At 51.0% G+C, this 13720-nt stretch overlaps 1 protein-coding gene across 1 annotated transcript; it reads right to left on the reverse strand.

The window, feature by feature from the left end:
* Position 1: 1 nt before the first annotated feature.
* Positions 2-5102, reverse strand: LGALS3 (galectin 3). Its single transcript, XM_074909360.1, has 7 exons — positions 5011-5102; positions 2268-2321; positions 2117-2139; positions 1415-1792; positions 1111-1199; positions 793-961; positions 2-229 (listed from the first exon to the last, which is right to left on the reverse strand). The coding sequence occupies exons 3-7, from the start codon at positions 2132-2134 to the stop codon at positions 74-76; spliced, it is 810 nt and encodes a 269-aa protein (XP_074765461.1). The 5' UTR covers positions 2135-2139; positions 2268-2321; positions 5011-5102; the 3' UTR covers positions 2-73.
* Between the last annotated feature and the right edge of the window lie 8618 nt (positions 5103-13720).

The following is a 13720-nucleotide window of genomic DNA, read 5'->3' on the forward strand; positions in this document are numbered from 1 at the left end:
CTTGTGTAAGAAGGCACTTTTATTACAGCCATATCCCAAGCATTAAGTTTGCATTAAAAAGACACCACTGTCGTTATATCATGGTGGGTGTGACGCTGGTGAGGGTGATGTCCCCAGCAATGCAGAGTTTGGTGATCTCGTTCAGCCTCTTCTCACGGAAGCTGTACTGCAGCAAGTGAGCGTCGTCCACTGCCACCTTGAAATGATCCACCTCGCAAAGGATCTGGAGCTGAAATAAAAACTCCAAATCAGCCAAAAAGATAACCATCGGATTTGTTCAAGGAAGTTTTAAGCTGCAGCCACGAGCAGGTTGGCACCGGCTGGAGGCTGCTGCCAGCACGGTCCAGCCCGGTGGCATGTGGACAAGCTGGTGCAGCAACTCTGGGCTGCAAAAACACCGGTGACCTTTGCCTCCCCCAAAGCCCTGCCGTGCTCTTTCTCCTTTGTGGTTTAGCCCAGTTTCTGTCTTCTAGTTACTATGATGGTGTTTGCAGGAAAAAAAGCTGGTGCAGAGAGCACGGGGAAAATACTCCCTAGAAACCTGCCCAATGCCTGCTGCAGAAGGACAGTGTAAATCAGGAGGATTTAATAATAAATGGGAATAACAGAAGTTGGGCAGAACTTACACCCTGGGCACGCAGGAGGGGTAAGAAGTGCAGGGAAGGCCCTCGTGGAGCCGAGGCCTGTGCTAAAGCAGCGAGGTCCTTACGCTGAGCCCTGACTCAACCCTCCCGGTGCATGGTGCTGGTGCTACTGGCACAGAGACTTGAGTTTTAGGGGGAGGTTTGTTACCTTGAAGGGTTTTCCAGCTTCAAATGGAAACCTAGGAGCTGTCCTGTCCTCCTTTCCCCAGTTATTCTGGAACATTGAATTGCAGACGATGACTTTCCTGTTGTCTTCCTTAAAGCGTGGATTAAAGTGGAAGGCGATGTCATTCCCTTTCTTGAAATCCAGTGAAAACCTGCAAAAATGATAACAGACTGGCTGATTTTCCTACAGAACTTCATATAATATTTGATTTTACACCAGGCAGGTGTTATTCAGGAAGAAAAAAAACCATCCCTGCACCTCATGGAACCCCCTGCCCATGGTGCTGGACACCCCTGGTACCTGTTGGGGTTGGGGTTGACGGTCCCCGTGATGGTTATGAGCATCCGAGGGACGAGTCCTGTCTGCAGGGGCAGCTCGAAGGGCACTTTCTGGGAGACAACGGGGATTTGGTGTTAGAAAACCATGGCTAAAGCCAAGCGCTCAGGCACGGGCTGGCTCTCAATGTGACAATGCATCGGGCCAGCCCCGTGACGCTGTGATGACCTTGTCACCCCCCCTGGGGACAGCCAGCCCCACGTCCCTCCTGTGGCCAAGCAGCATCAGGCACTGAAGACACCAAAACCCTTATAATAAGAGCTGTTACCAGCGGAGGAGCTGGTCCCCCCTGCGGAGGAGAGGGCCCAAATCCAGGGCCACTGGGCGGTTGTCCTGGTGCAGAATAGGGCCCTGGTCCTGCTGGTGCTCCAGGGAATGCTCCAGGTGCTCCGGGATATGCTCCCTGTCCGGCTGGTGCTCCTGGATACGCTCCCGGTGCTCCGGGATACGCTCCGGGTGCCCCGGGATATGCTCCCGGCGCTCCAGGATAGGTCCCCGGTGCTGCTGGTGAACCAGGATAGGTCCCGGGAGGGCCGGGGTACGCCGGGAACCCCCCAGGACCTGGCTGGTTCCCCCAGGAGGGCCAGCCTTGCGGGGGGGGGGCAGAGGGGTTCGGGTTGTTGCCGGTGGACAAGGCGTCGGATAACTGGGGACAGAAAGGAGAGGAGGAGGGTTAGGTGGGGGACAGTAATGCTGGGGGAAGGTTGAGGCCTCCAACACCCAACTTCCGTAGCCTCCAGCGTGTGCTGAGGGCAGGAGCTCAACTGCTCCCCAGCAGCAGCGTGGGGGGGGTGTGTCTGGGCTGAGGTTTCCAGAAAAGCAGTAAATCCCGATGTGACTGGAGAGGATCTGGGGAGTTAGGCAGGTAATAAAGCTGCACTCCCACCCCTTCCGGAGGTCCCCGCTTTAGGGCAATTAAATAATCACAGCGAATACTTTTTTTTTTTTTTTTTTTAAAAGCCATACTTACAGAGAAACCGTCTGACATCTTTCCTAAAACAAAAAGACAGAGTATGCTTAAGTCATTTTTATACACCAGCTGAAATAGAGAGATTTTTGAGAAGAGCTACAGTTTACAGCATCAACAAGCTGGAAATTAGTAAGTAAGTCCCATCACGTACCTGCTAGGCAGAGCCGACAACTCCGGTACTACAGAACAAAACCTCGTCTGATACCTGTGGGAGAAATTGAGGGTCAGGAGCAGCCTGAACGGCTCCGGGGGCAAATCCAGCCCAAACACCCTCCGGATGAAATCAGCTGCTGCGGGGTTGGTGTCAAGGCAGCGCCATCGCTGACCTCACAGCGCTGCGGAGAGGGGACACAGACTGAAAGGACCTGCTGCTGCTCTGCCCCGGGAGCTCTCGGCTCCCTCCGGCCTCTTGATGGGTTTTCACCCACCCAGTTTTTTTGCTCTTTGCTCACAGGGAAGCACCAAGCAGCATCGCAAACCACGCGAACACCCTCCTCCCCCCAGAACCACGGGGCACTGTGGAGCTCGGCATTTGATCCACCCTAAAAATGTCCGTGCCAAGTGTCTGCTGTGCTCAGAAGTCAGGATGTTTTATTCCAGCCTCCAAACTCTTTTTAGAAAAGGAAAAAAAAAAAACAAACAACAAAACAAAACAAAAGGGCAGTGCTCACTGTTTGCCTCCAGCAACCCCCCCTGTGCAGCACCAGTGGGGACACGGCCACCTCTCTGCCCTGGCTATGGGGTGTTCGCAGTCTGTGTGTGACTCCTGGTGACACCCACACCCCTGCAGGCTCGGTGACAACGCTCTGTCCCCCGTGAAGGCGTGAGAAGGAGCAGAGCTGCTCGCTGGGATGAGTAACGCGGCCTCGACGCCCACCCGTGTCACAGGAACAGTTTTGTCCTGCACACTAGCTGCGGCCGGCGTTACTCACTTCCCCATCTCCCTGAGGCATCCTCCTGGAGAAGTTTTCCATTAAAAAAAAAAAAAAATATTCCTTGCAGTGGTGGGGCCACAACAGCAAACACAAACTACAAATCCAGCACAAGACACTGGGGGACACGCAGCCACCCCACGACCTGTGGGACAGATGCTTGCTGCAGGCTTTGGAAGGCGAGAGGATCGCAGGCACCCATGGGTGGAGGTCCCCTTTCTCCCCCCACACATCCCCCCTCGCCCCACGCCGGCCAGAGGGCACCGCAGGAAGGACACACGTGCCACCGGCCGCTCCAGGCCACTGGATAAAAGCTGCTTTACAAGTTTTATGAGTCCACGCCGAGCCGCTCTGCTGCAGCAGGGCCAAACACATACCTGCCTGCCTGCAGGAATAGCTGCGGCCCTGAGCTGGATTCCTCCCATCAAAGGGAGCATTCATAAAGGAACAGGGGAAGAAAAAAAAAGGGGGGGGAGAGGCAGAAACACGGAAAGAAAAGGAAAATTCCAAATTGAAAACAGACGGAAAAGTCTCTTTGAAAGACACGTTCGGGTGCACAGCGGCCACAGCAAATCTGGCTGGCTTCCCTTAGGAATAACAAACCCCCGAGTGTTCACAACCAACAAATAACCCCTTTCCCTGCAAAACTGCCTGGGTTTTTTTCCCTGCAAAACCTCCTCATCCTGTGATTTTTAAGCCAGTCTTTCCACCAGCATCCAGAAGCCCGGACTGCTTGAAGAGCCCATACCTTGCAAAGCTTTTATTTGCCTTCTGGGTTGTTTGGGGTTTTTTTAAAGCCCTTGGGTTTGCCATTTGTTTGCAGGGTGAAGCTGAGGGTCACACAGCTCCTGCAGACCCCCCCCCAGGGTTGGATCCAGCTGGGTCGGCTTTGGTGGAGCCACAGGGATGTGGCTGCTGATGGTTTGTGTTGCTCCAGTGAGGGGTCCCGCCTGCTCCACGCTTTAATACCTTGAGGAGAAGTAATTTTGCTCCCTCGTATAGATTTCTTATTACTTCGACTGCCGTGGGACAGCTTGGCAGGAGCCTCCTATCTCCCCACTGGGATTGGAATGGCCGATTTGATATTTGTTACCAAAGTTTACTGTTCCTCTGCCTCCAAACGGCTCCGCTGGGCTCAAAGCCTGGCCATCACCCTCTCCTCTCTCCATCACTGCAGCGCTAGAGTTCTTGGGCCCCTCTCTCGCTGGAAATACTCCAGTGGGTTATTTACCCGTGACAGGGCTGTCACGGCCGTGGAAAGGGGATTTTTCTCTCATCCCTTCGGCGGTGCCCCAAGGGCACATTTCCAACACCATTTGGGCTGCCAAACCTGATGCCAAACCATCTCTCCCCAGCGGCTCCCTGAGCTCTCACCGACCTGACAGAGAATCGTCGGGGGGAACGTGTCTCTAAAGCCCCCCACGGTTTTCCCGTATTCACACGAAGCGGAGAAAAATTCTCTTGGGGAAAAAAACCCAAAACAAACCCAGAAGTTTTCCTCCCTTCGGCGCTATTTCTGCAGTGACTTTCCTGCGTGTCTTTCTGGGTGTCTCCCACACACCCCCCCCGGCACCGATACTCCCACCCCTCCGCGTGTGTTTTTGGGGCACGGGCAGGGCCACCCCGACACCCTGCGGGTTCCAAACCGCCTCAGAGCTCCTAAATATTCAACACACACACACACACACACACTCCCCCCCCCGCGCCGTTACCCCACGGATTCCCTACTGCTATTAACCGCCGAGCCCGCGGGTCCCACCCCCAGGCACAAGGGGGACCCCTCCTTTGCAAGGCAACACGTGTTTTATCCCCCTGCTCCCACTCAGGACCCCCCACGGGTGATGCGCTGAATCCCCCCGCCCCGTGGGGACAAGCGCAGCCTTAACCCTTTCCTTGCAAGGCAACCCCTGAGCGCCGCTGCTGCTCCCACCCGGACCCCCGCGGGGGGGTGCAGCCACTCACCCGCCGTGCGGCGGCTCCCGGCGGCGGCTCCCGGGGCTGGGATCCCCCGGTGGCCCGGGCAGGGCAGCGGGGACCCGCCTGTTCGGGGCGGGGACAGGGCGGGGACCCCGGGGATGCGCCGCGACCTGCAGCCCACGGGGCTCCCCAAGCTGGGAAAGTGGCCGGCGGCACAAACCAGCATTGGGTTTCTCTTTATCAAGCGGTGACAGCGCCAACGGGCAGAAGACGGGGGGAAAAAATTGGGGTTCCTCGTGTTTATGGCTCGCGTGGGTCCATTTCCACTCTACCGGCAAGATGTAAACCCTGAAAGAGATTTGTCTGCATCTCTCCCAGCTCCCCCCCACCCCCAGCAAAACACAAATTTGCTTTGAAATTTTAAACGTTTTCTGTTTCTCTCCGAAGACTGCCAAAAAAACCCCAAACAAACAAACAAAAAAAACCCCCAAAAAACCCCAGCAAAGCTTTGGTTTTCACCCCATGCAGCAAGGCTAGCGAGCAGCGCTGGAAGCTGTGAGCTCTCAGCTCAGCAAGTGCAGTTTTACTGCAGGTTGAGGGTTTTAATCATCTCCTCTGCCCAACGGGCTTCATGGTTTAAAGCAGTAAAAAAGAAAAAGGCATGTTTTTGTGCTGAAACGCTCATCTGCTGAACGGCCCTGCTGGTAGAATAGAAGAGTAGAAGTTAGAAGTTGGAAGAAGTCGGCAGAAGTTGTTGGCAGAAGTTGGCAGAGAAATCAGAATAGAAAATAGAATAGAAAATGGAATGGAATGGAATGGAATGGAATGGAATGGAATGGAATGGAATGGAATGGAATGGAATGGAATGGAATGGAATAGAATAGAATAGAATAGAATAGAATAGAATAGAATAGAATAGAATAGAATAGAATAGAATAGAATAGAATAGAATAGAATAGAATAGAATAGAATATTTCAGTTGTAAGGGACCTACAATGATCATCTAGCCCAACTGTCTGACCACTTCAGGGCTGACCAAAGGTTATTAAGGGAAACACACTTTAATTGGTGGCATTAAAGAAGTAGAAACTACTTTAAGGCAGTGGCTGAACTCAAGGGCTTGGCTAATACCACAGCCAATACCAAAAAAAAAAAAAAAAAAGGGAAAAACCTGTTGAGTTTGGTTTTAATGAATTTTAGCATAACTTCTTCCTGTTCATCTCTGCTTATCTAAACGACTGGGCTTTAAAAGAGGGCAGTCTGCTCTCTACCAGGGCACCAGCCTGGATTTTAGCATCATTCAGCTTCGTTTAATACTTGCCACAGGGATTCAGACCAAACTTAAGCCTTAGGCTGATGAGAGAGATCAGGGATGCTTGAGGGAGTGAGACGCTCCACTCAGAGCAATAATTAAACAGGGAGTGCTGCTTCACTTGCCTTTCACAGCACCCAAATTTCACCTCAGTAAATACACACTGTGACACCTTTGGGCTGGTTTAGGGCGCAGGGACCTGGAGAGGGTTTAGGCCAGTAATGTTGAAGCCTCCCTGATCCGTTGCACGATGGAGCTTCCTGAGCCTGGAACACAAGCAGGAGATCGCTGCTCTTCAGAACAACCCTCTGAGTCCTTGCTCCAGCGTCTGTCTAAAACAGCCTTTCTGAGAGTGGATTAATCAAGAGGTGCACATTTGCAACTTATAAAGTTGATTAAAGTGACACAGACTAAGTGTTTTTAAGCAGGTACCAGTGACTTCTGCCTTCCCAGGTAAGGCTGTAGTAACCTGTTAGTGCACTGCTTTTTCCCTTCCTCCCTAAGACCCCTCAAATGTCTTTGGCAAGAGATATTTTCCTGAAAAACCTGTATTGCTATTATTTTCAGGATTTCACTCAAAACATTTAGCAAAAAGGTTTGCCTGTTTGTTTTGTGTTTTTTTTTTCCAGTACCAATGCCATAAGCCTCGTGCTTCCAGTTACACAACAGCCAGTGTTAAAAAAAGTCTGACCAAGAGGGAAAATACAAATCAAAATCTGAGCTCATTTCTTCACTTAAATAAACCAAGCAGCAGCGAGGATGACAAGCGAGCATCCCTTCAGCATTCACAGGGTGGGTGCTGAGAGCCCTTTGCACGCAGAGCGACGGAACGTCCGCGTTTGACTTTGCTCCACATCATCTGAGTCATCCCGCCGTGACTCACATGTCGGACACGGAGGTGTGGCGACTGCGGTTTTCAAGCTTTGCCTCTCAGGATCGGGAAGAGCAGCTGGGTTGGTTGCCAGAGCTCTAAGCAAGCGAGGGAGCGCACGAAGGCGCCGGCTCTGTAGGAGAGGTAAGTCACGGCAAGCGCGTCTCTCGCTTGCGGCGTTGCAACGCCTTGTGATGCAGGGCCTGGCAACCCAGGGCTGGCTGCTTTTCAGAAGTTGGTAAAAAAATAGTCATTTCTCAAAAATAGGCATATGCTTGGGTTTGGGATTTTTTTTTTTTTTTTTAAGCACTCGTAAGTATCCTATTTGCTTTAGAAACTCTTAATGTAAAACACAACCCTGCCTTGTACCACACATCAATTTACAGCCCTGAATTACAGACACAAGGGGTGGGAGAGATGAGACAGAGGACCCAGGCAGGCGGCTCGGCCGTCAGATCACGCCGTTTCTTCAGGATGTACCTTCTGATGTGCCCTTCACTGCAGCCAAACACATCCTCTAAACACAGTTAACTTCCCCCATTTGAAAATGCCCAGCGTTTATCTGATCGCATGCAAGAGCCAAGTGATGCTTAATGGCCATCAGCAGTAAGACTAGAGATGAGCTAATTAGTTCAATTCCCCCACTCAGTCGGGGACTGGGAGTAACTCACCCACCAACTCTGTTCCCAAGACACTCAGGCACCGTTACCCAATAGAGCAACGTCATACATTACTAAACATTCTCCTCTAGCAATAACCTTTGAGAAGCTGCTCTGCAAGAGTTTCACCATCTATCAAGTGCTGTTCATTGAGGGGCTCGCCGGCCATTGTGTCCCAGCAATGTTTGCCATCGAGTACTGTGGTAGTTTAAAAGAAGCCCTTTAAGCTGAAGAACTGCACAAGACTGAGCAGACCGATAGATAAAAAAATTAATAAGAGGGAGACTGGATGCTATAAGCCAGGAGCAGAGGTGATAGGAGAGCAGGGGGCTGGAGCAGCAGCTGCCTCGAGCTGCCGCAGGGGCAGGAACTGAAGGAGGCAGGTGGCTGTGCCATGCCAGCAGTGCAGGCAGCCCCTGTCCTCTGCAGGGAATCACAGAATCCCAGAATCATCTGGGTTGGAAAAGCCCTTGAAGCTCCTCCAGTCCAACCATTAACCTAACATTGACAGATCCCAACTCCCCCAGATCCCTCAGCGCTGGCTCAGCCCGACTCTTCAACCCCTCCAGGGATCCCGGGGACTCCCCCCCTGCCCTGGGCAGCCCATTCCAACGCCCAACAGCCCCTTCTGCACAGAAATCCTTCCTCAGAGCCAGCCTGACCCTGCCCTGGGCAGCTTGAGGCCATTCCCTCGGGGCCTGGCGCTGGCTCCTTGGCTCCAGAGACTCATCCCCCCTCTCTGCCCCCTCCTGGCAGGGAGTTGCAGAGGGCCAGGAGGTCTCCCCTCAGCCTCCTCTTCTCCAGACTGAACCCCCCCAGTTCCCCCAGCCGCTCCCCAGCAGACCTGTGCTCCAGACCCTGCCCCAGCTCCGTTGCCCTTCTCTGGCCACGCTCGAGTCATTCAATGGCCTTTTTGGGGTGAGGGGCCCAAAACTGAACCCAGGAATCGAGGGGCGGCCTCACCAGTGCCGAGTCCAGAGGTAAGATCCCTTCCCTGTCCCTGCTGGAAGGGAAGAGGGGGAGGATACTGAGTTCAGTTGCTTGAGGCTTGATTTGTTTTGAAGAACAGTTTAAAAAAATATACACTTTTATACATAAAATATATACATATACACTTTAAAATATATATATATATATATACACACATAAAAATATATATAGCTAGGTGACAGTTTGCAATTACAACTAAGAATTATCAACGCTTTACTTGATCCCTGTACGCTTTATTTTACACTGACATAGGTCAGGAGTTAATGTCTGCATCTTCCATTCTTGTGGATACTGAGTCTCCCAGAGGCAAAAGACCCCACCCCAACGGGCGATCTATCTCTATAAAGTTAAATATCTTCAAAGCAGTAATTTCAAGCTGTTTACATGAAATTAATAAACAGAAAGCAGCTTCTCTCTTGTTTTAGAACCACAGAATCATGGATGGTTTGGGTGGGAAGGGACCTTAAAGATCATCTAGTCCCTCCCCCCTGCCCCGGGCAGGGCCACCTTTCACTAGCCCAGGTTGCCCAAAGCCCCGTCCAACCTGGCCTTGAACCCTTCCTCAAACTTTCTTGATGGTCAATTAATGGGAAGGAAATCAATCTAGAGGGCAAGAAGCTCTATGGCACAAGAGATCCACTCCCCTTCTCAGAGCAGAACAGCGCACATCCACATGACTATCAGTCTCATGATTTCTGTGGCCTGACTTGTGCGTGGGGTCAGCAGGAACTGTCACATGCAGCGTTTGGGCTTCAGATCTACCACCGAGGCCATGCTCAGCACAACCCCGAAGGTGCTAAATTCAACCAGCATCTCTCCTTCCTCCCCCTGCAACCTCCCAGGCTGGTGAACGGGAACTGTGACCACGTCACCTCCTTTCCCAGACACAGGAATGAGGTTCTGGGTGTCACAGACGCCTTTGTGGAGCCCCACGCTGCACCTCCCCGAGCTGTCACTTCAGTTTCAGCCCTGCATGCCAGTGCCTGAGTCACCTCCGACTCCCCACCCCTCTGCAGTGATAAAAAAGGGCAACGGGACTCTTCGCTGTGGCCTGCCAGGCTTTATGCAATACTCTCCCAGGACTTCTGAAAACAGCCTCCTGCAGAGAACCCAGCAGCCCTGCTCCTCCTCATTTTTTGGGGAGATGGCTCATTCAAGAGCTTCCTTGGCTGCATTACTCACCCACCTCCCCCCCCCTCCACCCAACATCGCCTTGCTCTGGTGCTAGTGAAAAATTAAATGGGGGGGAAGGTTGAGAACTTTGATAACTCAAGTTTGATGGTAAAGCAAAAGCAGCAGATAAATAGCACTGATGCTCGCAGCACCATCCCTGCTGCTCACATGTACAAGCAAGTCTGGACTTGCTCTCTTTATCCAGCAGCAGCTCCCTTCTATTCTCTAAAACACAAAACTCCGCCTTGGCAGCTTCCTTCTCCTAGAAAACAGAGTACCAGCGCGAAATTGTACCTCATCCAGTTCCCTCTTGCTCTGACAGTGCCAGGCTGAATGGCAAGTCCACCCCCAGAAAGCTCTGCACAGCCTCTAATGCTGATGCTGTAGATGAGCAAAACCACGCCACCGTTTGAAGCTTTTATATTATTAAAGATGAATAAATGGGAAGCACTTTGCACTTGACGTGCGGATCTGAGCATTGAGTGTCTTTCCAAGCATTAAACGAGCCTTGTAGCAATTTGTGTCAATAGAGATTTACAAAAGTCTTCAAAACCCCCCGTGGCTTCAAACTTAATAGTCACTGCCTCCTCCTCCTCTGCGCAGCACGCTGCCCAGGGGCCCTTAAGGAAGGTCCTTTGTCCTAACATTATTAAATAAATGGATGGAAAATCCCTACAGCGATCCCAAATGCCTGTGCAGATGGGGTGAAAGACCCCCATGGCTTGTTGCCATCAGAAAAACAAGGTCCTGGTGCTTTTCTTGGCCATGCTCTGTGCTTGCCCAAACACGCAGCCAACTCATTCATTCAACCTTACAGAAAGCTCATCCAGCCTAAAAAGCCAAGAGGAATAGCACTGTGTTGCAGGAGGGGGTTGAATCAGTTCAACCAAAGCCGGGGGGGTTTCCCTGTTGGGGTGTAGCACCCACAGAGCCAGGAGGCAAGTGGGGGGCTCACACAGCCAGCCTAGCCCCAGGGCTTCTTGCCTCCAGTTGGCCCCAACACAGCTTTGATAAGGAGGGTAGAAGCCCCGTGTGATATCACACTGAATATCCAGGGTTGGAAAGAAAACGTGAAGGCTAAAGAAAGACAGGAGAGTTGAGCCTGATCCAGCAGAAAGTCAGCTGCGATGCCAACCACTCTAAAAATTTTACCTTAAAATAACCATATTACAACAGCAATCATAAACTTAGGTTGGAAAAGACCTTTAAGATCAAGTCTAACTGCAATGAGTGGCTTTAACCGTAGCTCAGGAAACTAGAAAAAAGAGGAAAGGGAAGAGCTTTGTAAGAGTCCCTGTCAGGTAAGCAGACTTCCCTTCTTTGCTGCACTGCTTTTGATGCTAGGTTTTTGCAGAACACAGAAATTCATTCTCCTCTGAAACCTTACACTAAACAGGGCTCAGATTTAAATCTCACGTACAGCGTCTGTTCTTCCAGTAGAAGTCAAATCTAACGCTGTGCAGTACAAACCTGTGTGAAGACACAAGTTATGACATCTCCCAAACAGCAAGTAAGTTACTACAGTGCTGTCGGTCTTCTTACCCATTTTTTATGAAGTTCAATGTTAAAAATAATCGGCAGCCGATCGAGCCCTCTGCCAGGGAGGATTTGCCGAGGAGAGGCGAGGCAGGAGGGCTGGGAGCAGCACCAGTGCCCTCTGCTGATGGCAGCGGGATGGTGGATGGGCAGCTCGGAGAGCAAAGAAACCAGGGGGACAACACCAGGCTTTGATTTACACAACAGCATGAGCTCATTTTTCCAGCATCTGACTTTTCTTTGAGCCTCTCAGAGCAGCTTTTGCTCGATGTCACTCCACAGACGCTCTCTTCTGAGTGACTCCGTGCTCTGACAGCTGTTACAGACCGAGAGCATCGAGAGGAGGAGGAGGATGGCGACGGCAGCTCGGACCTACCCATGGATCACCCCCATGTCCCAGATCACACGGTGTTGCTCACGCTCGCCTTTCTGAGCAGGAAAACGGGGACAGCATCAAGGTTGAAATGCAAACATGAAAGCGTGAGGTGGAAGCTGCTAAGATGCTGAAGGGCCTGTATTAAAGTTTTCAAGATAATCAAGTCTCAATGAGTTCCTTGAGGAGCACCAATGAACTCCAGCTTTACACAGCTCAACACACAGTGAGAAGCACCAGGATATTAAAGCATTAATTCTCCCCACTTTTAAGCAAACTTAAAGATAGGTTATTCTGCCACTTTCTCTGTGCTGGAGGGTCTCACCCTATAACTGAAGGGAATAGAGGCAGATTGGAACAGGATTCAAAACCCCTCGAACAATTTGTATCATACAAAGCACTATATAAAGCTTTTCACATTGTGCAGATTAGGCACATTCTTGTAAAAAAAAGCACCATAATACAGTTTTACTTTTAATTATCCTTTAACAGCTTTGTAAAATGGGAGCATCCTGACAGATCACTTCTTGTTAGCACATACTGGGTTCCCACCAGAAGCACAGATCTACCCCAGAACACCACCTCATTAATTAGCCCCAGCAAGCCCAGGAAGTCACAAATGAAATCTGCAGTCATTTGTCACCTTCTGAATTTGTTTCAAGAACAGATAAATTCCAGGTTTGCTTTTAATCAGACACGGAACAGTGTGAATTTCTGGCGTCATGGGGTGATTCTGGTGGGAAGGGACATCAGGAGGTTCCTAATCCCCATTCGGAGCAGAGCCAGCTCTGAGGTCAGCCCAGGCTGCTCAGGGCTTTATCCAGGCCGGCCTTCAAAACCTCTGAGGATGGAGATTGCACAACGCTTTGGGCAACCCGCTCCAACGCTTCACTGTCCTCATGGTGACAGTTTCTCGTTGTTGCTGGTCTGACTCTCTTCCACCACCAGAAGTTTTTCTCTTCAAACTATAATTAATTCCCCTCGTTTCACACTGAGGATGCCAGCTCCAGCCTAAACATCACTCAGAAACAGTAACAGGATACGGCAGAGCAAGGTACCCGACTTCCACCCAACCTCTCCCCAATGTAATTTAGATAGCTCACCCTCCCTAGGACCCCTCTCTAGCTCAGAGAAAGGAGTTCCTCTGCAGGGCCTGAAATTAAATGCTTACAGTGGACGTGCGCTCCAGCTCCTCTCCTGGGTGAGCTTCCTCCCGCTGCCAGGTGCCTCATCGAGTGTCTCCTCACCAAGGCCTCAGCCCTTTACACCAGCTTTTTGCTCTGCCCCATCAGCAGAACACTCTGCAGGATGTATGTGGGGTTACATCAGAGAAGTTATCTAGTTTAAAGATAACTGGGGTGGCGGCAGAGGAGGAAGAGATAAGGACATGTATGTTAAACCATCATTATTGCCAAGCAAAAGAAATGTGCTGATTGATGGTACAGCTTGATGCAAGAGTTTAAGGGTTAAGTGCTGCATGAATTCCCTCCCTTGATCCCATGAATCTGCAAGAGCAGGTAAGATCTTGTGCAGACAACAGAACTAGGACATGAAATTAAACCCACAGGAGTGCCAAGTGACTCCTGAGCACAGACCTTCCCTGTCGAGTGTCATGAGAAAGCTGGAAAGAGGCCAGAAGCACAAGTATTGCCATTTTATCTCTCCCATCTCTCATTTAACAGGGAGGGTACCCTTTGGAAAGTGACACCACAGAACTGAAGTGCTTGTAGCACTACACTGTGCTTTTTACTTATCTAGGTGTAACTTGTAACTTAATTTTACCACAACTCAGCTGCTGAACAGGGGATACAAAGTCCCCAGTCTTCCATCTTCACTGTCAT

Source organism: Athene noctua, chromosome 6, assembly GCF_965140245.1.
Source record: "Athene noctua chromosome 6, bAthNoc1.hap1.1, whole genome shotgun sequence".
Taxonomy (NCBI): Eukaryota; Metazoa; Chordata; class Aves; order Strigiformes; family Strigidae; genus Athene; species Athene noctua.